The sequence below is a fragment of the Ictidomys tridecemlineatus genome, chromosome 6, assembly GCF_052094955.1.
Source record: "Ictidomys tridecemlineatus isolate mIctTri1 chromosome 6, mIctTri1.hap1, whole genome shotgun sequence".
NCBI classification, from domain to species: Eukaryota; Metazoa; Chordata; class Mammalia; order Rodentia; family Sciuridae; genus Ictidomys; species Ictidomys tridecemlineatus.
Genome location: NC_135482.1, coordinates 50,389,979 through 50,415,386, shown reverse-complemented (window position 1 = coordinate 50,415,386; position 25,408 = coordinate 50,389,979). Strand labels below are relative to the sequence as shown.

General features: G+C 37.4%; 1 protein-coding gene across 5 annotated transcripts in view; it reads left to right on the top strand.

The window, feature by feature from the left end:
* Srgap1 (SLIT-ROBO Rho GTPase activating protein 1) overlaps positions 1–24,027 on the top strand; it is a 279,415-nt gene extending 255,388 nt beyond the window's left edge. For all 5 annotated transcript variants that reach the window (XM_005328689.4, XM_005328688.5, XM_078053214.1 and 2 more), the window contains 4 exons: positions 926–1,106; positions 2,186–2,320; positions 2,455–2,794; positions 18,883–24,027. In XM_005328689.4, the coding sequence (XP_005328746.1) occupies positions 926–1,106; positions 2,186–2,320; positions 2,455–2,794; positions 18,883–19,260 (1,034 nt within the window). In that variant the 3' untranslated portion in view covers positions 19,261–24,027. The remainder of the gene's footprint in view (positions 1–925; positions 1,107–2,185; positions 2,321–2,454; positions 2,795–18,882) is intronic.
* The last annotated feature ends 1,381 nt before the right edge of the window (positions 24,028–25,408 follow it).

Genomic DNA, 25,408 nt, shown 5'->3' with positions numbered 1-25,408 from the left:
CTTCCCCCACTACCTCAACAACCATACACCTATTTTCCATCTCTATAATTATGTCATTCAAAGAATGCTGTATAAATGGAATTATACAGCCTGTAAAGTTTTGAGTTTTGACTTTTTTTTTTCCTTGAATATCTTTTAATCTCTAGAAGACCTAATTTTTAAATCTGATCTTTTAATTTGGATCAAGGGCAGCCTGCTTGATTCATAATTAAGATCCAAACTTTGTTACTGATGCAAGAGAAAAAGTTGTCATTACTTTTGATGGTAGTTGAAAATTTTATGGTACCAAAAAAGTTCATGAGGAAATTAAAGGTATTCAAATAATATTTATTGTGCTGATTTTTCTTGATTTTTAAAAAATAAGCTAATAGAGCTGGGATTGTGGCTCAGTGGTAGAGCGCTTGCCTAGCATACGTGAGGCACTGGGTTCGATCCCCAGCACCACATAAAATAATAATAATAATAAGCTAATAACGCACAAACTCCCTAGTGTTTTCTGGGATGGTGATTTTTCCATGTTATAAATGGTATTAACATATTGCAAGGAAACTCCATCAGTGTCAAAAGTAAGTATCGGAGCACTGTGGAGGATATTCCAACCAAAGGAGAGATTTCATATATTATATTGCAAAGTTATAATATTTTTATTAGACTGTCATTATATCTCAAGTAAAAAAGCTATGGAGATTAAGATCTAGAGTTTGGTTTTTCTGGGTGTGCAAATGGATAACAGCTACCGAATGTTTTCCTTTATCTGTTTTAACTGCCCATATTTCCTCCTGCCTTGGCAACTTGTTTATTACCTCGTTCAGTCTGGATATTAAAGTAGCCTATTTATTTCTAAAGTCTCATAGACCTTTTGGATCGTGTATCACATCTTCCTAACAACCCTGTCCCTCTCCATGTTCTGGTGTGTTCTTTGTAGAATGTGAGCCAATAGAAGCAATAGCCAAGTTTGACTATGTTGGGCGGTCTGCCAGAGAACTGTCCTTCAAGAAGGGTGCCTCTCTGCTGCTGTATCACCGTGCATCTGAGGACTGGTGGGAAGGCAGGCACAACGGGATTGACGGGCTTGTGCCTCACCAGTACATAGTGGTGCAGGATATGTGAGTAGTCCCAACTTTGGCTGCCGGAGTGTTCCTAATAGGGGACTCCAGAATGGTGGCTCTTCAACTGACTTTGGTTTTAATGGTAAAAGAGCAAAAGAGGCTACAGAGATAAAATTTCTGAGCTGGACACAGTTCTTCACCTTTCTAGTGGCTCTTTGCTAATGGTTCTTCAAGGACCAGCAGATACTCATTTTCCAAACTCTACCAAGAGGGAGTGGAGCAAGAATTAGTAGGAAACACCTCTTGAAGTTTTCAGCTTTTTAGAAAAATAATCTCTGAAAAGAAAATGGCTTTAGGAGCTAGAGTGACACTGGTAATTCCAAAAACAGCAGTGTTCTTCCTTGACATCTGTCTACGGTTTTAATTCCAGGTTCCCTTGGGCAAGGATACTGACTTACAGCCTTAGGGAGTCACCTCTAGGTGTTTATTGTTTTAATTTTGCTGATGAGAAAGCTCTGATTTCAAAAATATTTAAGGGCACAGGAAGATGGTCGTGACACATTAAAACAGCAGGTTATAAAGTAACATGTACAGTATAATCCCTATTTTCTTAGTACATTTTGTAATGCATTACCAATTTAAGAGTAGCTTTTCAAGGGAAAGAGAAGTACACTATATAAATTGAATACAATGATTTAGTGACTTAGCATAATTATACTAAATATGTAGATCAGAATCCCAGGAATATTATGTGCATATGTAGGAATGCAGTCATATATTTATAAACTCCCTAAACATAGATATCCATCGTATAAATATTGTACATAACACACACACACTCATAGATAGGTATTCCAGGTACAGGAAAAAAGTATAGAAGGATCTTTCCTAAAATCGTAACAGTTGTCTCTTGATGTTTCATTATAGGTCATTGTTATTTTGCATGTATATCTATATGTACAGGCATAGATATAGGAAATTCCCAATTTGCTGTCAACAAGACCATATTATTTTATAACGAAAGCTATATTAATAAAATAAAGGCTTAGTTACATAAATGTTATCCCTTCTTTCTTTATTTTTTGGTCCCGTTCATCTAAAAAAAAGACCCTCACTGTTGATTCTTATCATTTCAGGGATGATACGTTTTCAGACACCCTGAGCCAAAAAGCTGACAGTGAAGCCAGCAGTGGCCCTGTCACTGAAGACAAGTCTTCATCCAAGGACATGAACTCCCCAACAGACCGTCATTCTGATGGCTACTTAGCCAGGTAAGTGAAGTTTGGTGACCACGCTCCTAAACTTCCACTTCTCCAGAGGCTGAGGAGTCTCCACAACCCCAGCCTCACAGTTTTCCTGGTGTTCTAAGTTCTCCTATCTTCTCTCTTTTTCTGTGGATATCCAGACAAAGAAAAAGAGGAGAGCCACCCCCTCCGGTAAGGCGTCCTGGCAGGACCAGTGACGGCCATTGTCCCCTCCACCCCCCACATGCTCTATCCAACTCCTCAGTTGATCTGGGGTCCCCCAGCCTGGCCAGCCACCCCCGGGGCCTACTGCAGAACCGCGGCCTCAACAATGACAGTCCTGAGAGGAGGCGTCGACCCGGCCACGGCAGCCTGACCAACATCAGCCGGCACGACTCCCTCAAAAAGATTGATAGCCCTCCTATCAGAAGGTCCACCTCATCAGGGCAATACACGGGCTTCAATGACCACAAGCCACTGGACCCAGAGACAATTGCTCAGGTACAGTGCTTTTAATGGAACACTGCATTTAAGTACCTTGGCATGATGCATGATGAAGGTGATAGGAAGATTTATATTCTGTGACTGTGTTTTCGTGTAAGCCAACTAAAGAAAATAGGAGATTTATTGTTTCTTTAAGGCCTGGCTATGAGTCTTTTTTGAAGAACTATTTGTTATTGGAGGAGCCCAAGTGTATTAGGTTCATATTGATTTAACAAAGACAAGGCAGAAATGTAGGAGCCAGGAAATTCAAAACCAATGTTGGAAAATAGCCAGGAAACTCATGAAAAAGAAGGAGGAGAAAGGACTAGCCCTAGCAATCCTAAGTATATTCTGAAGCTAGCAAAACAGACAAATGGATGAGACTCAACAGAGAGCCCAGAAACAGAAAAATTTTAGCACATAGTTATTTAGCACATAGCTTTCAACCCAGTAAATGATGGATTTGTCAATATATAATAGGATCAAATCAACAATAATTAGTCATTTGAAGGACAGCAAATCTGGATCCCATGTACCTCTTTCACACACACACCTTTTATGCCCAACACTGACTACAAAGAGGGATTCTGTGGTTTGTTTCTAATGATTAGAATCAACAAAGTAAAAGTAAAATGATATTAATGAATTTGCCTGTTGTTCTACTATATTATATTGCCTTCTGGTTCTTTTTATAGCTTAAGACAACAAAAAATATGTTTGTCTTAGTAACAAAGGAGGTTAAATAGATTCAGGGTTTGACATTTGAGTAATCTAAAGCATCTTCCAGATATCACTGAAACTTAAAAAAATACCTCAATAGATCAAAGAGTGAATAAGAAATGAATGAAACAAACATAGAGAAGTGGAAGGGATGGATTATCCTTAACAAAAAGCACCCAAGGAAATCTTCCCTGATATGACACATTTCTGAGCTATTTTGAGTGTCCTAGTGAAAAAGAATTCTGGATAGCAAATTAGATTGTGTGAGGAGTTTAATGTGATTTTTTTTTCAATTAAATGAATATAAAGTGCACAACAATTTCCCAGCAAAAATCAAAAAAGCTTTTGACCTTTTTGGTTTTTTCTATTCAAGCATTATGCAAGACCCTTTGAGACATATTTAGAACCAATGGTATTTAATTATAGCTTGATTTAGTGATTTAAGAAACCCATAACATCATTACTTGTAATAAGCAGGTAAAACATGATCTAGGTTAGGAAGACAAAGAGTTTGGGGGTAGGTAGGCATAGTGAAGTATATTTAACCCTTTTGTTTCCAGAACCAGGAAACCCTCTAATTATTAACCATAAAAACAAAAACTCATTAGATATACCAGGCTCTCACATTCTCTCTGAGGCAAGTGTAAAAAAAAAAAATCCATATGCTTAGCAGTAAATGGAAATCACATCCAAAAGTAATCACTTGAAAAGTGATGTCACCCTCACAGAATGGCTCCCAGATCTGTCCTTTGTTTATCTTTCCATGTCTGGTCTTCAGATTTCCCCTGAGGACAAGTGAGCATATAAAAACATACAAATTCTTTTATTAAACAAACCAGTGGAATCGATGATGGAGATTTTTTTAAAGGATACAGTATCTATATGGGATGGTCTATCATCATGTCTTGGTCTATTCATTGTTGTGGAGACTATTGTAATATCATATCTTGGCTTATCTATTTAGCAGACCCTTATTGAGCACCTAGTGTATACCAGGCCCCATGATAGGCTTTATAGATGAAAGCGTTTAACAATAGCTGCTTCTTCATGGTGCTTCCAATGTGGGGGGAAGAAGGATATAAAAATCGATTGCACTGTACCATGGTACAAGGATAATTGTCTAAATAAGCAGAAGAAGTAGTAGGAATATAGAAAAGAGACACCTCAACCAGACTAGGGCAGGTTTTCTGCACCATCTCATATAACATTCTGTTTTGTTGTTGTTGTCATTAAAAATTATAAAACTATATACTTTAAAACTTCACCATTTTTTTAAAGAGAGAGAGAGAGAATTTTTAATATTTATTTTTTAGTTTTCGGCGGACACAACATCTTTGTTTGTATGTGGTGCTGAGGATCGAACCCAGGCCACACGCAAGCCAGACGAGCGCGCTACCGCTTGAGCCACATCCCCAGCCCCAAACTTCACCATTTTAAGTATATAGTTCAGTGAAGTCTATTCACATTCTTGTGAAAAATTCTCCAGAACTTCTTTGTCTTTCAAAAAGGAACCCCTCAGTTCGGCCGCAGTGACACACACCTGTAATCCCAACGACTTGGGAGACTGAGGCAGGAGGATCGAAAGTTCAAGGCCAGCCCGAGGCAACTTACTGGGACCCAGGCTCAAAATAAAAAGAGCTAGTGATGTAGATCAGTGGTTTAGCACCGCTGGGTTTAATTCCTGGATACATTAAAAAAAAAAAAAAAAACCCTGAAATTCTCTACACATTAAACAATAATTCCCCATTTCTCCTTCCCCTGTCCCCTGGCAACCACATCCCTTTCTGTTTCTATGAATTTGACTACTTCAGATACTGCCTATAAGTAGGATTATACAATATTTATATTTTTGAGACTGGCTTTCATTTAAGCATAATGTCCTCAGGGTACACACATGTTGTAGAATGTTATGAGATTTCCTTCCTTTTTAAGACTGAGTATTATTACATTGTATAACACATTTTATTTATCTAGTTATTTACCAGTAGTGCACACTTCACCCTTTTGAAGCAAATATTTTGTAATTCTCACTTTATTATTTGAAATCAATTGAATGGTGATATACCTAATTTGAAAAATAATATAAATTTCTAAGTATACCATAAAGGAAAGATAAAAGGAAATAAATATATAAACAACATTTTCAGTTGAATTTATTTGTTATTTTTAGATATACATGACAGTCAAGTGTATTTTGACAATATTATACTTACATGGAGTACAACTTCCCATTCTTGTGGTTGTACTTGGTGTGGAGTTTCATTCTTATATGAACATAGGAAAGTTATGTTGATTCCTAATCCTATGTCAACCCTTCCCTTCATTCCCCTTTATCTAATATAATGAACTCCTATTCCCCCACCCCTTATTGTGAATTAGCATCTACATATCAAAGAGAACATTCAGTCTTTGGTTTTTTGGGATTGGCTTAATTTACTCAGCATGATCTTTCCAGTTCCATCCATTTACTGGCAAATGCCATAATTTCGTTTTTCTTTAAAGCTGAGTAATATTCCATTGTGTATATACACCACATTTTCTTTATTCATTCATCTGTTGAAGGAACTTAGGTTGGTTACCTAGCTTGGCTATTGTTTGGCTATAAACATTGATGTGCCTGTATCACTACAGTTTGCTGATTTTCAGTCCTTAGGGTATATGTTAGGAGTGGGATAACTGGGTCAAATCGTGGTCCCGTTACAAGTTTTCTAAGGAATTTCCATACTGCTTTCCAGAGTGGTTGCACCAATTTGTAGTCACACCAGCAATGTATGAGTGAAACTTTTTTCCCACATCCTTGCCAATATTTATTGTTACTTGTATTCTTGATAATTGTCATTCTGGCTGGAGTGAGATGAAATCTCAGTGTAGTTTTAATTTGCATTTCTCTAATTGCTGGTGATGTTGAACATTTTTTCATATATTTTTTTGACTATTCATGTTTCTTCTTCTGTGAAGTATCTGTTCAATTCTTTTGCCCATTTATTGATTAGGTTATTTGGTTTTCTGGTGTTGATTTTTTTGAGTTCTTTGTATATCCTGGAGATACATGCTCTATCAGAGATGCAGGTGGTAAAGATTTTCTCCCATTCTGCAGGCTCTCTTTTCATGTTCTTGTTTCATTTGCTGTGAAGAAGCTTGAGCCCAACTCTCCATCATATCAACTCAGTTGACTTTTTAAGTAAACATGGGGTATAATACAATAATTAAATATATATATATACACAATATGTAATGATCAAATGAAGGTAATTAACATTTCCATCTCCTAGGATGTTTATCATTTCTTTAAGTCTGTATCCTTCAAAGTCTCTCTTCTAGTTCTTTATAAAATATAAAATGTATTGTGAACTACAGCTGCCCTACTATGCTCTAGAATACTAGAACTTATTCCTCCTATGTGTGTTAATTATCGACTACACTAGAAGACAAATAAAGTGGCAAAATGCTATTACCTACACGTAGAATTTCCATAAATGCAGCAATTAAAAATGTACATGAATATGGGACTATCAAGTTAATTCAGTTAACTTACATTCTGTAAAAGGCATTCCCATTAGTGATATGATTTTTTCCAAAAGGGTAGACACCTCTTGGCCATGCAGTTCCAATCAAAGCAAACAATAATTTATACAGTAGTTACACTTCTGGAAAATTTAGCACCATGAAAAAATATCTAGTCTTTCTATATTATCAACCTAAACAACAGAGAGACATTCTCCAAAGAATAATGAAATTTATTCAGGGACAGCAGAACATTGTAAATGGAACATGTGTGCTGCAGTAAATTATGAGAATATTCAAAGAGGCTAAGGGACACAGACATTTTTAAAGGGGAAATGAGGAGCATTACATTATCATGAAATAGTAATCACTGGCTACAAGGACTAATAGCAGGGGTGGTGCCGGTTCAAGTTTGAATAGACAATTGCTGTGCAGATGTCCTTGCAGAAGTATTTTTTGTGTAAGGTTACAGTGGCCTTTGTTCAAGGTTGTAGTTCTAGCAAAGTCTTTTATGAACAGTTTTGTTCATACATGCCTGAGATCCCCTCCTGTGTAACCTTCCGGCTTCATTTACTTTTTTGGATAGGACTTGACAAAAAGAGGTTGCATTTTTATTTTGACAGCTTTCACAATACAAAAAAGAATGAGACATTGGTGTGAGCAAGATGATAACTTGTCTCCACCACAAAATAGGGCCACAATAAAGAATAAACAGGTGCAGAGGTGCACACCTATAATCCCAGTAACTCAAGAGGCTGAGGTAGAAGGATCACAGGTTTGAGGCCAGCCTCAACAACTTAGTGAGACCCTGTCTTAAAATGAAAAGTAAAAAGGACTGGGGATGAACTCTGGTAAAATGCCCTCTGGGTTCAATCCCCAGTACCAAATAAATAAGTTTTTAATTTAATTTAAATTTTAATTTTATTTAAAGAATAAATAACCATAATTCAACTGGAGTGACTGAAAAGATACACCAGAGAGTCGTAAGGAAGTGGTATGGTCCCTTCGGGCATGAAAAGCCAAGATAGCACCATAGAGAGGAAAGAGGGGGGCCCTGCCTCTCCCAACCATCTCCCTTGCCTGGAGACCCCTGCAGGCCTCAGAGGTTCCAAATACAGTTTGGAGAGTTGCGCAGAGTACAAGTGTTGTATTGCCAGAGTAGGACCACACATCGTGTGCCCTCCAAACACCGTGACCTAAGCATCATCTTAAAACTAGGCCCACTGCTAGAGTATGTTCTGCTCTTGGGGATGAATAACCACAGAATGCCTTCATTTTTGAGTCTCTGCTGTCATTCCATAATTCTCACATGAGTGCTACAGCACCCCAACCTTGGCTGCTCGGAGTCTAGATACAGCAAGAAAGATTAACATCTCAGCTGCCAAAACCATACTGTGCTTCAATCCCTAGGGAGCAAGTGGTCTTGCCCAGAGAGGAGGCCACCCAGCTGGAGGAGTATGTGCACCTCTGCTTGGCCTAATAGCTTTCCAGGCAGGGCTCTGACCTCTTTCCCATGAGCCCGCTGTACAGTGACAGCTGACAGTACTCACAGAGGCCTGGTACCCAATCCAACAGAAAGTCAGATGGCAGCCCCACCCACTAAAAATCCTGCCGTACAGCCACCAGCCCATGGTGCCTGTTTGCACCTGTGTCCTAGCCAAACAGTGAGTCGAGTGGTAACTCCACTCCCCAGCAAAACCGTGTCATATTTCTGGAGTCACAGATATCTTCAGTCTAGAACAATAAAGCAACCACAGAAACTGCACAGAAATCATAACCACCCAGGTTCAAAGCTGACACACTATGCCCAACCAAAACTGTAGGACCTATCCATAAGAAAAAAATCTGTTCCTCTGGAAAAAGATCTATAAATCTGGAAAAGGTGACTGTTGCAGTGGGTATGCAGATAACAACAGAGAAACAAAAATAAATAGAACACAATAATTCTCCAGCAGCAGGCCCCAAAGAAAAGGAAATTTACAAAATGCTTGAAAATCATAATCCTAGGGAAGCTCAGTGACATATAAGAGAAAACAATTTCATTAAGCTGGGAAAACCACTCATAATCTGAATGAGAAATTCAGTAGATGTTATTAATCTTGCAGCTGAAGAATTCAATGAAAGGAGTAAAAAGATACAATTGAGAACCATGATAAGAAACTAAATGAAGCAGAAGAAAGAATCACTGAATTTGAATCAACTCAGAGTTAAAAAAAAAAAAAAAAAGCAGGGGCGGGGGGCAAAAGAGAGAAAAGAATAAAAGGTGAAAACACCAATGGGACACAAGTACGTAACAAATATTCCTAATATGTGGGTTCCAAAGGGAGAAGATAGCAGAGAAAGTATATTCATGAAACAATAGCTAAAACTACCCAACTCTTGAGAGTGGACATCTAGATCCTTGAAGTTCAAAGAATAACAGTTAGATCAAAAAGATCTTCTTTGAGTCACATTATTAATTAAATGGTCAAAAGTTAAAAAAAAAAAAAAAGTCAAACTCAAAGAATTTTAACTGTAGCAAAACAAGTCACATATAAGAGAATCCCAGTTAGACTAACAGCAGATTTCTCAACAGAAAGCTTAAAAGCCAGGAGAGAACAGAGTGATATATTAAAAGTGCTGAAAGAAAAAAACTTATAGAAAAGATTATACCCATCAAAGCCATCCTTCAGAAATGAAGGAGAAAAATCTTTCCTAGACAAACAAAAACTGAGGGAATTTATCACAAGTAGGCCAGCCCTACAAAAAATGCTAAGGAAGGGGCTAGGGATGTGGCTCAAGCAGTAGCGCACTCGCCTGGCGTGCGTGCGTGCGTGTGGCCCCGGGGTTGGATCCTCAGCACCACATACAAACAAAAATGTTGTGTCCGCTGAAAACTAAAAAATAAATATTAAAAAATTTCTAAAAAAATAATGCTAAGGGAGTCCCAAATTTAGAAGTGAAATGGAGATAACTATCATCATGGCAACATATGAAAATCTAAAACTGATAACTTAGATACACAGCAAAAAAAAAGAAAGTTATGAATCAAACGTTACCACTATAGAATCCCACCAAACCACAAAAATTAATGAGAGGAAGAAAATATACAAAACAATCAGAAAACAATTAAAATGACAAGAGCTAGTCCTTACCGAACAATAATAACTTCTAGTGTAACAAATTAAATTCCCCAATTAAAAAGTAAAGACTGAGCCAGATGCAGTGGCACATGCCTGTAATCCCAGGGGCTTGGGAAGCTGAGGCAGGGGGGCAGGAGGATTATGAGTTCAAAGCCAGCCTCAGCAAAAGTGAGGTGCTGAATAACTGAGTGAGACTCTTTCTCTAAATAAAATACAAAATAGGGCTGGGGATGTGGCTCAGTGGTTGAGTGCCCAAATTCAATCCCAATACTGAAAAAGAAAGTAAAGACTAGCAGAATTAATTTGTAAAAAAGAAAGAAAGAAACCCAAGACCCAGTTGTATGCTGCCTAAAAGAAACTGTTCTCACCAGTAAAGGTACAGACTGAAAGTGAAGGAGTGGAAAAGATACTCTATTCAAACAATCTAATAGGAAGCAAGAGTAGCTATATGCAGATGAAAACAGACTTTACATCAAAAACTGTAAAAAGAATCAAAGCCATTATGTAATAATAAAAGAATCAACTCAGAAAATTTAAATATAATTATACCCAATACCAGCCTACCCAAATATATAAAGCAAGTATTATTAGATCTAAAGTAAGCAATAGACTCCAATACAATAATAGATGGGGATTTTAACACCCCAATCCTATCAGTGGACTGATCATTCAGACAGAAAATCAACAAAGAAATAGCAGAGCTAAACTGTACTATAGATTAAACGACCTAACAAACACTTACAAAACATTTCATCGAGTAGCTACAGAATACACATTCTTCTCATCAGTACATGGAACATTCTTCAGAATAGATCATATGTGAGGCCAAAACACAAGTCTCAACGAATTCAAAAAGTTTGAACTCGTATCTTCTCTTGCCAGGTGACATAAAATTAAAAAGTGGGAATCATACACATACAATATATTGAAATTTAAAAGCATGCTCCTAAATGGAGTAGATCAATGAAGAAACAATTAGGAGAATTTTAAAATGTCTTAAAATAAGTGAAAATGGGAACACAACCTACCAAACCTAAGCGGTATAACAAGAACAGTACTGAGAGAGAAATTTAAAGCAATAAGGGTCTGCATTCAAAAAAAAGTAGATTTTACATAAACAACCTTATAATGTGTTATGATTGGATCTAAAATGTCCCCCAGAGTCTCTTGTGTTATAGGCTTGGTCCCTGGTGCAGGAATGTTCTGAGGCAGGGCTTTTAAGAAGTGACTGAATCAAGAGGGCTCTGACCATATTAGCAGATTAGTCCACTGATAGCTGAATGGACTACTGAGAGGTAGTGGAAACTTGTTAGCAATGGGAGGCGTGGTTTGAGAACGTAAGTCACTGGCAGTGTGCCCTGGGAGGGTATTTGTCGCTGGCCCCTCCTCTCTCCCTCTTATTCCGCCTCCTGACTGCCATAAGCTGAGCTGCTTTCTCTGCCACAACTATCTGCCATGATGTTCTGCTTCACCTCAGGCCCAAAGTAATGGAGCCACAGACTGAAACTTCTTAAACCACGCTCAAAATAAATCTTCCCTCCTTATATTATTTTTGTCAGGTATTGTGGTCACAGCGATGAAAAGCTGACTAACATGATGCAACTAGAAACTGGAAAAACAATAACAAGCCAAATCTATATTAGTAGAAGAAAGGAAATAATAAATATGAGAGCAGAAATAAATGAAAGTGAGACTAAAAGAGAGAGAAAGAGATCAATAAAAGTTTATTTTTTGAAAAGATAAAAACAAAATTAACGAACCTTTAGCTATCCTACTGGAAAAAAAGAAAGTAGGATCACATAAATAAAATTTAAAATGAAAAAAAAATTGTAAGTCATATCACAGAAATACCAAGGATCATTAGATACAGTCAGTGAGCAACTATACACCAACAAATTGAAAAATCTGGAAGAAAAGGATAAATTCCTGGATGCATAAAATTTACCAAAACTGAATCATGAAGAAATAGAATGTCTAAACAGGCCAGTAACAAGTTATAAGATTGAAGCAGTAAAGTCTCCCATCAAAGAAAAGCCCAGGGACCTCACTGCTGAATTCTACCAAATGCTTAAAGAAGAACTAATACCAATTATTCTCAAATTATTCCAAAAAACTGATAAGAAAAGAATTCTTCCAAAACTTGTTTTGTAAATTCAACATTACCCTAACACCAAAACCAGAAGACACAACAATTTAAAAAAGAAAATTGCAGACCAATATTCCTGATCAGCATAGGTACAGAAATTCTCATCAAAATACTAGAAAACCAAATATGAAAGCACATCACAAAGATTATGCACCTTGGTCAATTGGGATTTATCCCAGATATGTAAGGATGGTTCACCACATGGAAATCAACAAATGTGATATATCACATTCATAAAATGAAGGACAGAACCCTATGATCATCTCAAAGACACAGACAAGACATGTATCCTTTGATGATAAAAACCCTCAAAAAATTTGAGAATGAACTATGTAGAAGGAACATAGCTCACAATTAAGGCCATATAAAGAGGGAGGGGTAGAGAAAAGTTGGTTAATGGGTAGTAAGTGAAAGTTCTATAGGAGGAAGAAGTGATGGTGTGCTCTTGCATTGTAGGTTGACTATGGATAACAATGTACTGTACATTGAAAAAAGCTAAAATAAAGAATTTTGAAAGTTTTACCATAAAGCAATGAAAAATGTTTGAAACACACATACACATAGATATAAATAAATATATATATATATATATACACACACACACATATAGGTATAAATATATAAATATATGTCCAGACATGGTACCTTGCTAACATGTACAATTTTGTGTTTTATATATCAGTTAAAAAATAAATATTTTTTGAAAAAACAAGGCCATATTCAGGTGTGAATCCTAGCTACTCAGGAAGCTGAGGCCAGAGAATCATAAGTTTGAGGACAGCCTGGGAAACTTAAGAAAGAGCCTGTCTTAAAATGAAAAATAAAAGGGACTGGGGATATAGCTCAGTGGTAGAGCGCTTACCTAGCATGTGCAAAGCCTTAGGTTCAATCCCTAGTACCATAATAAATAAATAAATAAATAAATAAATAAATAAATAAATAAATAAATAAATAAAGCTATGTATGGCAAACCCATAGGTAAAATATAGTTAGAATAACATAGTTTATGTAAAAACACTGGTGAAATAAATTGAAGAGGGCACCAAAAAATGGAACGATATCCCATGTTCATGGATTGGAAGAGTTAATGTTATTAAAATGTTCATGCCATCCTAATTCAGCGTAATTCCTATCAAAATGCTAATGACATTCTTCACAGAAATAGGGGAAAACAACACTCCTAAAATCTGTATGGAGCCACAAAAATCCCAACTAACTAAAGCAACCCTAAGCAACAAGAATAAAGCGAGGCATCACGGTATCTTACTTCAGAACACACTACAATGCTATAGTAACCAAAACATCCTGGGCTTATATCCAAAGGAAAGAAAATCTGTATGTCAAAGAGATATCTGCACTCCTATATTTGTCACAGTACTGTTCACAATAACCTAGGTGTGGAATTAGCCTAACCAAAGTTCATCCATTATCCATTAAGAGATGAATAGATACAGAAAATGTGATATATAGAAACAATGGAATATTATTCAGCCATAAAAATGAATGAAATCTGTCATTTATGGCAGCATGGATGGAAATGAAGAAAATTATGTGACATAAATAAGTCAGGCACATAAAATCAAATATCAGCTATTTTATGTAAATGTGGAAACTAAAAATTGATTCCATACAAGTACATAGTAGAGAAGTGACTGCAAGAGTCTTCAAAGGGTGGGGATTAGTTTGGAGAGAGGACCATTGCTGATTCAGGTGTGCATTTGGATTAAGAAATATTTTCTAGTGTTCTGTAGCACCATAGGGTAACTATGATTGACAGTATTTAATTAAATATTTTAAAATAGCTAATAGAGAATATTTTAAATGCCCCCAACACAAAGAAATAAGGTGACAAATATACTTCAAAATATAATCTAATTGCACATTATATGTGTCTGTGTTAAAATATCACACTGTATCCCATAAATATGTATATGATTATGTGTCAATTAAAATATTTGAAAATTTAAGAGGTGGGTTCTAAGTTCTGATTATTATAAATAGAGTTTTCATCTATACAAATGTCTATAGAAAACATTCAAAAATTGAACAATATGCAGGACAGTTCATTATATGAACTATCCAGGGTACTTATAAGATATCTGGTATGTCCGACCCCTGACAACAGAATGCCTAGGATATCACCTCATTATTATGACATTTAGGACATACGTATGCACATGCGCGCACGTGCTCTCTCTCTCTCACACACACACACACACACACCATATTACAAATATGCCCACAATGGGATAGTACCACATCCATTGAAATCCACTGGATAATGACATCAGGGAAGGACCTAAACTGAATTCTGAAGAACTTCCAGGAGTTATCCAAAGGATAATCTATTTATTTATATTTCTTGAAAGATCCTACTTATTTATATTTCTTGAGAGATTGCTGCAGTTTAAATTTAAGCAATCCTTTATCATGAATTGAAATAGAATTCCATATCAATAAGTCAGAATGCCTGACAAAGCAGATTTTAAGCAAAAAATTAATCAGAAGAGACAGAAAAATTAATTAGAAGATCACTATATCCTGGTAAGGGAACAAGAGATATAATGATAGTAAATATATATGCCCCAAATGTTAGTGCACCTAATCACATTAAAAAAAAGATAATTCTTAACATTAAACCCCAGATAATCCCAAAACAGTAATATTGTATTGTTAAATGATATTGTATTATCAAAACACCATTATCACCAATAAGTCATCCAAATATAAAATCAATAAAGATATTACTGACTCAAATAATACTATAAATCAAATGGACCTAATGAATATTTACAGACTATTTCACCCCAAAACAACTGAATTAACTTTCTTTTAATGCTACCTTTTCCAAAATTAACCATATTCTAGGTCACAATGTAAATTTTAGAAAATACAAAAAATTGATATAACCTCATGCATTCCATCAAATCATAATGGAATGAAACTAGAAATCAACAACAAGAAAAAGAATATAAACCACATAAACACAGACTAAATAAAGAATGGATCAAAGACGAAAACAAGAAATTCTTAGAAAAAAATGAAAACATATATGATAAAACATATCAAAGCTCTGGGATAGTGTGAAGCAGTTCTAAAGAGGAAAATTTATTATATTGAGTGCTTATGTTAAAAAAAATACCAAAGTGCTGGAGAGGATGCAGGGAAAAGGGTACACTTGTTCATTGTGGGTGGGACTGCAAATTGGTGCAGCCAATTTGGAAAGCAGTATGGAGATTTCTTGGAAAGCTGGGAATGGAACCACCATTTGACCCAGCTATTCCCCTTCTCAGTCTATTCCCTAAACACCTAATAAGAGCATGCTACAGGGACACTGCTACATCGATGTTCATAGCAGCACAATTCACGATAGCAAGATTGTGGAACCAACCTAGATGCCCTTCAATAGATGAATGGATAAAAAAAATGTGGCATTTATACACAATGGAGTATTATTCCGCATTAAAAAATGACAAAATCATACAATTTGGAGGGAAATGGATGGCATTAGAGCAGATTATGCTAAGTGAAGCTAGCCAATCTTTAAAAAACAAATGCCAAATGACTCCTTTGGTATAAGGGGAGTAACCAAGGACAGGGTAGGGACGAAGAGCTTGAGAAGAAGATTAACATTAAACAGGGATGAGAGGTGGGAGGGAAAGGGAGTGAGAAGGGAAATCGCATGGAAATGGAAGGTGATCCTCAGGGTTATACAAAATTACATATAAGAGGAAAGGAGGGGTAAGACAAGATAATACAAGTGGAAGAAATTATTTACAGTAGAGGGGGTAGAGAGAGAAAAGGGGAGGGGAGGGGAGGGGAGGGGAGGGGGAATAGTAGAGAATAGGATAGACAGCAGAATACATCAGACACTAGAATGGCAATATGTAAATCAATGGAAGGGTAGCTGATGTGATACAGCAATCTGTATACGGGGTAAAATTGGGAGTTCATAACCCACTTGAATCAAACTGTGAAATATGATATATGAAGAACTATGTAATGTTTTGAACAACCAACAATAAAAAATAAATAAATAAACAATTTTTTAAAAAAATACCAGATGTCCCACTCCTTGGTATTTATCCAAAATCAGCATACTATAGTGATATAACCCCTCAATATTTATATTACAGAGGGATTGGAGGGGAAGGGAGTGGACATAGGGTTATTAATGATGATGGAATGTGATGATTATTATTATCCAAAGTACAGGTGTGAAGACATGAATTGGTGTGAATATACTGTGTATACAACCAGAAATATGAAAAATTGTGCTCTATATGTGTAATAAGAATCATAATGCATTCCACTGTCATATATAAATAAGAAAAAAATACCCCTGATGACTGTATATGCAAAAATCCTTAATAAAATATTAGCAAACTGCATTCAAAAACACATCAAAAAGATAATACCCCATGATCCAGTGGGTTTTGATGTAGGGAGATAAGCTTGGTTCAACAAAAAGATCCCAAATAAATAAGCTTATGTTCCACCTCAAGTCCTTAAAAAGGAAGAACAAACTGATTCCAAATCAATAGAAGACAGGAAATGGAATTAGAAAAAAATTGGCCCTTAAATTCATTAAGAAGACTAAGAGGCCCAGAATAGCCAAAGCAATACTAAGAAAGAAATTTGATGCAGGAGACATCACAATACCGACTTTAAATTATACTACAGAACTACAGTAACAAAACCAGCATGGTACTGGCATCAAAATAGACATGAAGACTAATGGAATACAATAGAGGACACAGATGCAAACCCATATACTAATTGCTGTCTGATAAGCTGGACAAAGGTGCCAAAAATATATGCTGGAGAAAAGATAGCCTTTTTAACAAATGGTGTTGGGAAAACTGGATATCCATATGTAGAAGAATGAAATTAGATTTCTCTCACCCTCACAAAGTCAAATCAAAATGGATCAAAGACTTAGGAATTAGACCGGAAACCTTTCAACTGCTAGAAGAAAACAAAGTCAGCACTTAATCATAAAAGTGTAGGCACCAACTTCCTTAACAAGACCCCTGAAGCTCAAGAAGAAAACCAAGAATCAATAAGTGGGATGTCATCAGATTAAAAAGGACATGATTAAGAGTGTGAGCAGAGTAAATCTTTGTCCTCTGTGCCTCTGACAGGAGATTAATATCCAGAATATAGAAAGAACTCAAAAATCTTAACATGCAAAAAAAATAATATTTATCCCCCACAAATGGGCAAGAGAACTAAATAGACACTTCTCAAAAGAAGAAAAACTAAATGGCCAAGAAATATATGAAAAAAAATGTTCAACATCTCTAACAATCAGGGAAATACAAATCAAAACTACACAAAGATTCATCTCACTCCAGTAAGAATGGCAATTATCAAGTACACAATAATAAATTCTGGAGAGGTTGTGGGGGAGGGTAAACTTATACTTTGTAGGTGGGTCTGCAAATTTAATACAAACATTCTGGAAAGCAGTATGGAGATTCCTCAAAATACTAGAAATAAAACCACCTCTGACCTAGGTCTCCCACTCCTTGGTATTTATCCAAAAGAATTAAAACCAGCCTACTGTAGTGATATAGCCACTTCATTATATATATTACAGCAGAACAATTCACAATGGCTAAATTATGGAATCAGCCCAGATACCCATCAGTAGATGAATGAATCAAGAAAATGTGGTATATATACACAATATGGTTTTACTCAACCATAAAGAAGAATGAAATTATGGCATTTGCTAGTAAATAGATGGAAAAGGAGAACATCATACTAAGTGAAATAATCCAGACTCAGGAAATCACAGGTTGAATGTTTCTGTCATATGTGGAAGCTAGAGAAAAATAAGGGAAAGAAGATTGGGGTGGGTGTTCCAATATCATAAAGATAAAGGGAAGATTAGTGGAGTAGAAGAAGATGAGGGAGGGAGGAGGGATGGGAAAGTGGAATATAGAATCAAGTTAACAAAATTACATTCTATGCATATATAAATATGCCACAGGAAATTTCTATACTTTATGTATATGTAGAAAGTACCAATAAAAAAATTTTAAAAAGGTGTAAAAAGAAGATAAGTGGAATAGAGGAAGGAAAATAAGGAGGGGGAGCTAGGAGGTAAATGGGGAGAAAGAGGATTGAAATCAAATTACATGCATGTATGATTTTGTGAAAATGAACCCATGCACTATGTGTAACTATAATGCTCCAGTAAGAAAAATACACTTAAGGGCTGGGGTTGCAGCTCAGTGATATAGCACTTGCCTAGCATGTGTGAGGCACTGGGTTCAATTCTCAGCACCACATATAAATAAATAAAATAAAGGTCCAACAACAACTAAAAATATTTTTTAAAAAAATACATTTAAAAAAAGATAAGTCAGCATGCAAGGTAGAAAATACCAAGAGGCTTCCTAGTGCCTTAGAATGGCAAATGTTTGTGATATTGCCCCATCTTGGTCTCCTGAACTTTTAGAGTCAAACTAATTGCATGGGATGGCACTATATTTATACACTCTGTAGACTATGCTCTGCTGGATTGTTTTCTTTGAAATGAAATGTATGGGTTTCTATACTTTAGTATTCATTTTCAGTCTGTTTTTCCATCTATTTTTCAATAGGATATTGAAGAGACAATGAACACTGCTTTGAATGAACTCCGGGAACTGGAGAGACAGAGCACAGCAAAGCATGCCCCTGATGTGGTGCTGGATACCTTGGAACAAGTGAAAAACTCTCCCACCCCTGCTACTTCCACAGAATCTCTCAGCCCTTTGCACAACATTGCCCTCAGGAGCTCAGAGCCTCAGATTCGACGTAGCACTAGCTCCTCCAGTGACACAATGAGTACTTTCAAGCCTATGGTGGCACCCAGAATGGGCGTGCAGCTGAAGCCCCCAGCCCTTAGGCCAAAACCTGCTGTTCTTCCAAAAACAAATCCGACCATAGGACCTGCCCCACCTTCCCAGGGTCCAACAGACAAGTCTTGCACGATGTAAAAACCAGCTGAGCAAAGGCATAAGGGGAGGTGATTTAAAAGAAACGGATTAGTGACAAAAGTCAGTGATCCATAACTTTCCTTAGTTTTGTGCTTATAACTGGAGATCTTTTGGCTTTTCTATGTTGTCGAATGTAATGTCTGCAACTAGCTAACTTAACACGGGCATTTGTATTTTGTAATTTTTTAAATAACTGGACATATGTCATTTTAAAGACAATAGAAACACTTAGACTTACTTGAAAATCCAATGCTGCACCACTTGTAATGAAGGCAACACCACTCCCCGCATTTTCCAGTGCTTCAGGCTTAGTGGAGCCCAGGTGAATCTCCTGAAAGCAGGAGAATCTGAGTGCCAGGTTTTATTGGAGTAGAACCAGTGTTGGTCTGTGGCACTTAGGGTAATAGCTGAAAGATTATGGCACTATTTGGCAGCTGAGAGTGAGCACCTCTGATTCCATTCAGAGTAGGGGTCAAGCTCCTGCTAAAAACTTAAAAAAGAGTTGTCACAGTGGGACCTTCAGCCCGTGGCTTGAATGGGTTGAATGATTGCCTTTTCTGTAACAGTCATTTCCTCGGGTTCAGTTTAAAGACCAGTGAAGGGAGTGGAATCTCACAGTTATTGCTTGAACTGAACCCGGGAAATGAGAGGGAGATGCCATCTCAAAGCTATAGATGTGAATCCTTCCATAAGCATGATCAGGCCCCAGAGATGTCCAAGTCCATCAGGGCCTAGAAAGGACTAGAATAGTCTAATGTTAAAGATTTTCTAGTGATACCACCAACCCCTAAAAAAAAAAAAAAAAAATCTGTTGTTCAATATCTGCCTACAAAATATGTGTCCCCTAAATTCTTGTGTTATCCTCTTTGGAAATGGAGAGAGCAGACAGGACATGAATCCTTGATTCACTACGTGTTCTCTGACAAAATTACCTTGCTTCCTTTAAATACATCACAAAGGCCTGATAAGCCTGCATTTGAAATCCCAGCTCTCCTCTCCATTTTTCTCTTTGAGCCAACCCAGAACTGACTATGGTACTTGAGTTCAAAAGCCTTGCTAGGCCACAGTGGGAAGATTATCTTATGGTTCCAGGGTGATTTCCTCATAATTTTGTACCTTGGAACCATGATTTTTTTTTTTTTGCATGTAATCTCTATATAACTCACATAGTCAAGTGAGCTCAACTAGAGACTCTCTTTCTCTGTCATCCTAGCACAGAGACAATTTTTCCTCAGCCCATATTTTTACTATATTTCTCTAACTTAAAAATTGGTTTCTGTTTTGTTTTGTTTTTGTTTCTTTTAGTTTGGGAGCTGGGGATTGAATTTAGGGTCTCATGCATGCTAAACACACACTTTATCACTGAGCTAATCCCGAGGCCCTCCCCAAACTGTCTTGAATGCAATTATTCCTATGAAGGTACAAATCACCATTGTCCCACTACTGGAGCTGATATTATCTATCGACCTGTGAGCATTTTATCCTCATTGTCATTGAACTTCCAGAGTTAAACAAACAAACAAAAATGGATGCCTCAGAACAAACCCTGCTGGACACCTCTTGATTGCCTTCTAGGTTTAGTTTCAAACTGGCATCCAATTGCATGTCCACCTAAGAGCTGCACAGCACGAACTTTAATTAATGGGCCCACCGGTGAATGCATCATGCAGAAACAAATCAAGATCTGTACTAAAATAATTTCTTTGATCTCTACCTCAATTTGCCAGATTAATTGTTCTATTTGCAGAAAGAGATTAAATTAATGAAGTATTATTATCTTTCAAATGACATTGCCAATTGCTTGCCTGAGGCCTAATTTCACAAATGGATTGAATAGTGGAATTCCCCCCAGCAGCCCCCCCGAGTATTTCCAGGTATGGTTATAAATTATAAGCCTTAGAATTTCCATAATGATTCTTTATTGGCCATATTGAAAAAGAGGCCCAGCTCAGCCTAAATTTATTTCCCCTAAATTCAGTGGTTGTTCAGACCTTTGACACCACAGAGACCCACTTAGGACTGAGTTTTGAATAGCACCAACCCTTTTAAACAGTTCTCCCTTAAATTCTCTGACAATTTTCAACTTTCCTTTATAATCCTCAGTTTTTTAAAAAATAATCAGGATTCTTAAAACCATTTTCCTACTCTAATGGAAGAGTAAGAGGTTAACAAAATGCATGAGAAGGACACAAGTGTTCTGAATTTATTTTTAAATGCCTTCTATGAACTTTTGACTATAGCTTTTAGATCTTACTCCCTCAAGTTCATTCCTTCATCTCCCTGGTATTCCTCCCCAGGGTCTTCTCTCTTAGTGTTTCCACTATAATGGAATAACAGTTGCCTTTCTGCCAAATCAGGCCTCTGCTGCCTTGGATGACAGAGGACGTGCTGCTGTAGAGTCTGGGAGACTGTGCCATCTCTCAGCAAACAGCTCCTATTGTACCCCATCACTCCCTTTCTCTGGCTTCTCCTCACTTTTTCTCCCTATACTCCTAACGTCACCTCCAGACTTTTTCCTCAATAACAAGCAAAGCATGTGACCTTCAAGTGAGCAAGGACTCAGTAAGTTCTGGCCTCTCCTTACTTTGTTTAGTAAGTCTTCAAGAGTCCAAGGATAAGACAAGGTAACCACTTTCTTTGCAAAGGACCCAAAATAACACCCAGTAAAGCTCATTAAAAGCTGCAGCAGCTGAGAAGCTTCCCCTGCCTCACGGCTTTCTTTAGGGCCACAGGTGCAGCGCACAGAGGGAAGACACAGGGAAGAGGGAGAGAAAAAAGGAGATGAGTCTTGGAGATGCTATGTCCCCCTCTCCATTTCAAAAGTCTTAGCCGTCTGACAGTTTGGGGAGGTGATCATTTTGATGGTGGGTAAATTATAATGCTATAAATATTAACCTTATTCCACCTGCACAAGTATATATATTCACAGCTGATACAACTGTGTTCATGTCCCATTTATAGAAGTCAGTGCAGTAGTTGTACCAAGTCAGCTTTTTGGTTTGGCTAGGGATCTGAGGAGTGGATTATTAGGATAGAGAGGAAGGTACTTAGTACACATTTTCTGATGAGTGTTAGTAAAGTGTTTCAGCCTGTTGAGTGGCACTCTGTGGAGCTCCATGTTCACGTTCAGTGCTGATGCCATTGTTCAATAGTTTCACATGTCTTCACACAACATAATCTGACCATGGGGCCCCTTGAGCCATCCAAAGAATAATTTACAGCAGGGTCCCATGTAATCTACCACCTTAGTCATGAACGGTGATGAAATGATATAGAGCTCCAAGGGCCAAATTGTATTCTGTAAGAATTTCCTATGTACTTTTGCCATTCCCAAAATGGGTTTATAATTTAGTGAAAAGAAAAAAAGGGGATGGGTTGGTAGTGGTGTCCTTAGCTTTTAGGAATGATATAGCCTCTGAAGTCCACTAACTGAAAAAACTATCATCTGATGATTACAGCCTCTGAAATCCAATGTTAAAAAGCCTAGGGGTCTATTAGGGATAAGAAGACTTCAGATGTGGCTTGATACTTACTCCTGACTATAGCAGTGAGAGGTTATGAATGCAGAAAAATGCATTTGGGACTTAGTCTTGCTTGCAGTTGTCCACCACAGAGGCCCTGAGACACACAGCAGCTTAGAATTGAAGGCTCCTTCCATGTGCAGAGGCCCGCTATTCTGGATCACCTACAGGGCTGAGAACCCAACCTCCAGCTGGGCTGGAGCATGGGACTTGGTACAGGGTGACTTTGGCACAGATGGGTAAAACAAGCTGGAATCTGAGCTTTCACTTACCCGATTATGCTTTCTTTAAAAAGAAAGAAAATAGTCTATGTGGTATAATAGAGAAGGGTACCTGTATCTTTAAATTGCGTAGGGAATTTTGTATGTTTAAATAATTGTACTGGGTTCCATAATGCTTATCTTAGAAATTGTTTAGTAAAAGAAAAAATATATAAGCCGTGCATTTGTGAATGCCCCTGTTAGAGCATTCATCCAAGTTCAATGTGTAGTGTGATGGTTATTATAGATATTTAAAGTATAGTAAGTGGCTGTGTAACAAGAGAGACTGCTATATACCTGCATACTTAAGGGTAACTCCTGCCCACGTAATTAAATCAGTATTGTCCTTTCCTGTCGGTTTGACCAATTGCAGTACTGGTAGCTTCCTGCTTGTGACTGTTACCTACTTGTGTCAATGTACATCTGTAGTATGTACATGTGAAAGTGCCTTTCTATTTTAGAGGAGTTTAGCCTTGCTCTTGTACTGTCGCCCTGCCCCGCCCACCTCCTCTTCCCTGCAATTCCTGCTGCCCACTTGAGTGTTTGGAAACGTCCTTCATCCCTCCCTGCCCCATTTCTACCCGCCTTTCTGTGCCTCAGTGGTCAGTGGTGTCTGTCATGCATCTTTGCGGGTCATCAGACTGTCTCGTGTTCCTCCTAGACGTGGCCGTGCCTTTCTCACCCAGCAGTGACTCCGTCTCCTCCCATCCCACCTGTCCGTGCCCTGCTCACGCTGCTGCCTGCCATTGTGTTCGCCCATGCTCTGTACTGCCTCTTACCATCACATTCCCTCCTCTCTGAGACGAACATAAAGGGGGATGCTTTTACAGTTCTGGAAGAAGAAAAAAAAATGTTTGTTAATCTGTTGTGACGATGCACTTTTCTGTATAGTACTGTACATTTTGGCATGTACCATTACAGGCTTCAGTATACAGTCGGGTTTGTTCTTCACGGTGTATCTTTATAATAAATAAGATAGTTCTGGCCGCCTTTGTCTGCTTGGTGTAATTATCCATGATGTCTTTGTTCCTTTCTTTTTTCTCATCATTAGTCCCCCCCAGAGAGCTGGGTCCCATTAAATGATGTGAACTTTTCACCTTTAAAAAACATTTTTTTTAATCTGTCATTTCTGTTTGTACATTTATAAAGAATTATCATGCACAGGACCTTTTCCAAGAGGCATAGTTTTTCAGAGTCATGGTTTGGGGACTCCCATATAGCAAAGGAAAAGGCACTGGGGGACTCTGAACTTGGAGACTTGAGAGAACACCTAAACACACAGCAGATTGATCTTTCCATTGAAAATGACTAGTTGGCATAATAAAATTTGTCAGGCTGATCTTTTATTTCATTTGAATATATTGAAATACAGCCCTTACGTACTGACTCTGTTTAGAATTCCCCAGGTATTGATATTTTTTTCTTCAAACATTAAGGCCAACTCTTTAGGTCAGGCAATGCATAATAAGTAGTTAAACTCAATCAATCATGTGTCAGATTAAATGCGGTTAAGAGCTGTAGAGTTTCAAAAAATGACATAAATCTAAATTTAACTTTTGATTGAAGTATAAAATATATACAGAAAAGGGCACAAGTCATTAGTGCAATAATTTTCACAAAAATAGCAGAACTGGGAGTATAGCTCAGTGACAGGACACATACTTAGCATGTGCAAAACCCTGGGGTCAATTCCCAGTAACAAAAACAAGGGGGAAAAAATGAAAGAAAGAAAGAGATAAACTCACTAACACATTCACCATCCAGATGAAGAAATAGCTTGCCATCAGATCCTGAAACTACTGTGCTCATCCCTCTACAAAGTATCCTGAAGAATCATCCTGGTTTGGTTTTTCTTCTATAAAAGGGCTCGTTCAGATGCAGTATTTGTGCCTGGTTCCTTCTGTTCAAATTTATGTCTGGGACTATGGATGTAGCTTGGTGGAAGAGCACTTGCCCAGCAAGTGCAAGTTTCTGAGTTCAGTCCCAGCACTGCAAAAAGAAAAGAAGTACTAAGAGTCATCATTTTTGAACTGGCAGTTTTTCCATTATTATTGCTCTATAGAATTCTACCACAGGAATAAGCTCAATATTTTATCTGTTTTAGTACTTCCTAATTAAACTTTGGGTATTATATGCAAACCTCACCAGTTAAAGGCTGAAGTAACTGTTTTTCTAAAACCTGATGGAAGGATATTCAAGGAAGCCATTTACTAGAAGGCCTACCTGAAGGCAAGTTTGGTTATTTTTATTTCACACACACACACACACACACACACACACACACACACACACACACACACACACACTGTTCAACCCGGAGGCAAGAAATATTTCCGAATGATGCTGAAACTAGTACTAGATTTACTT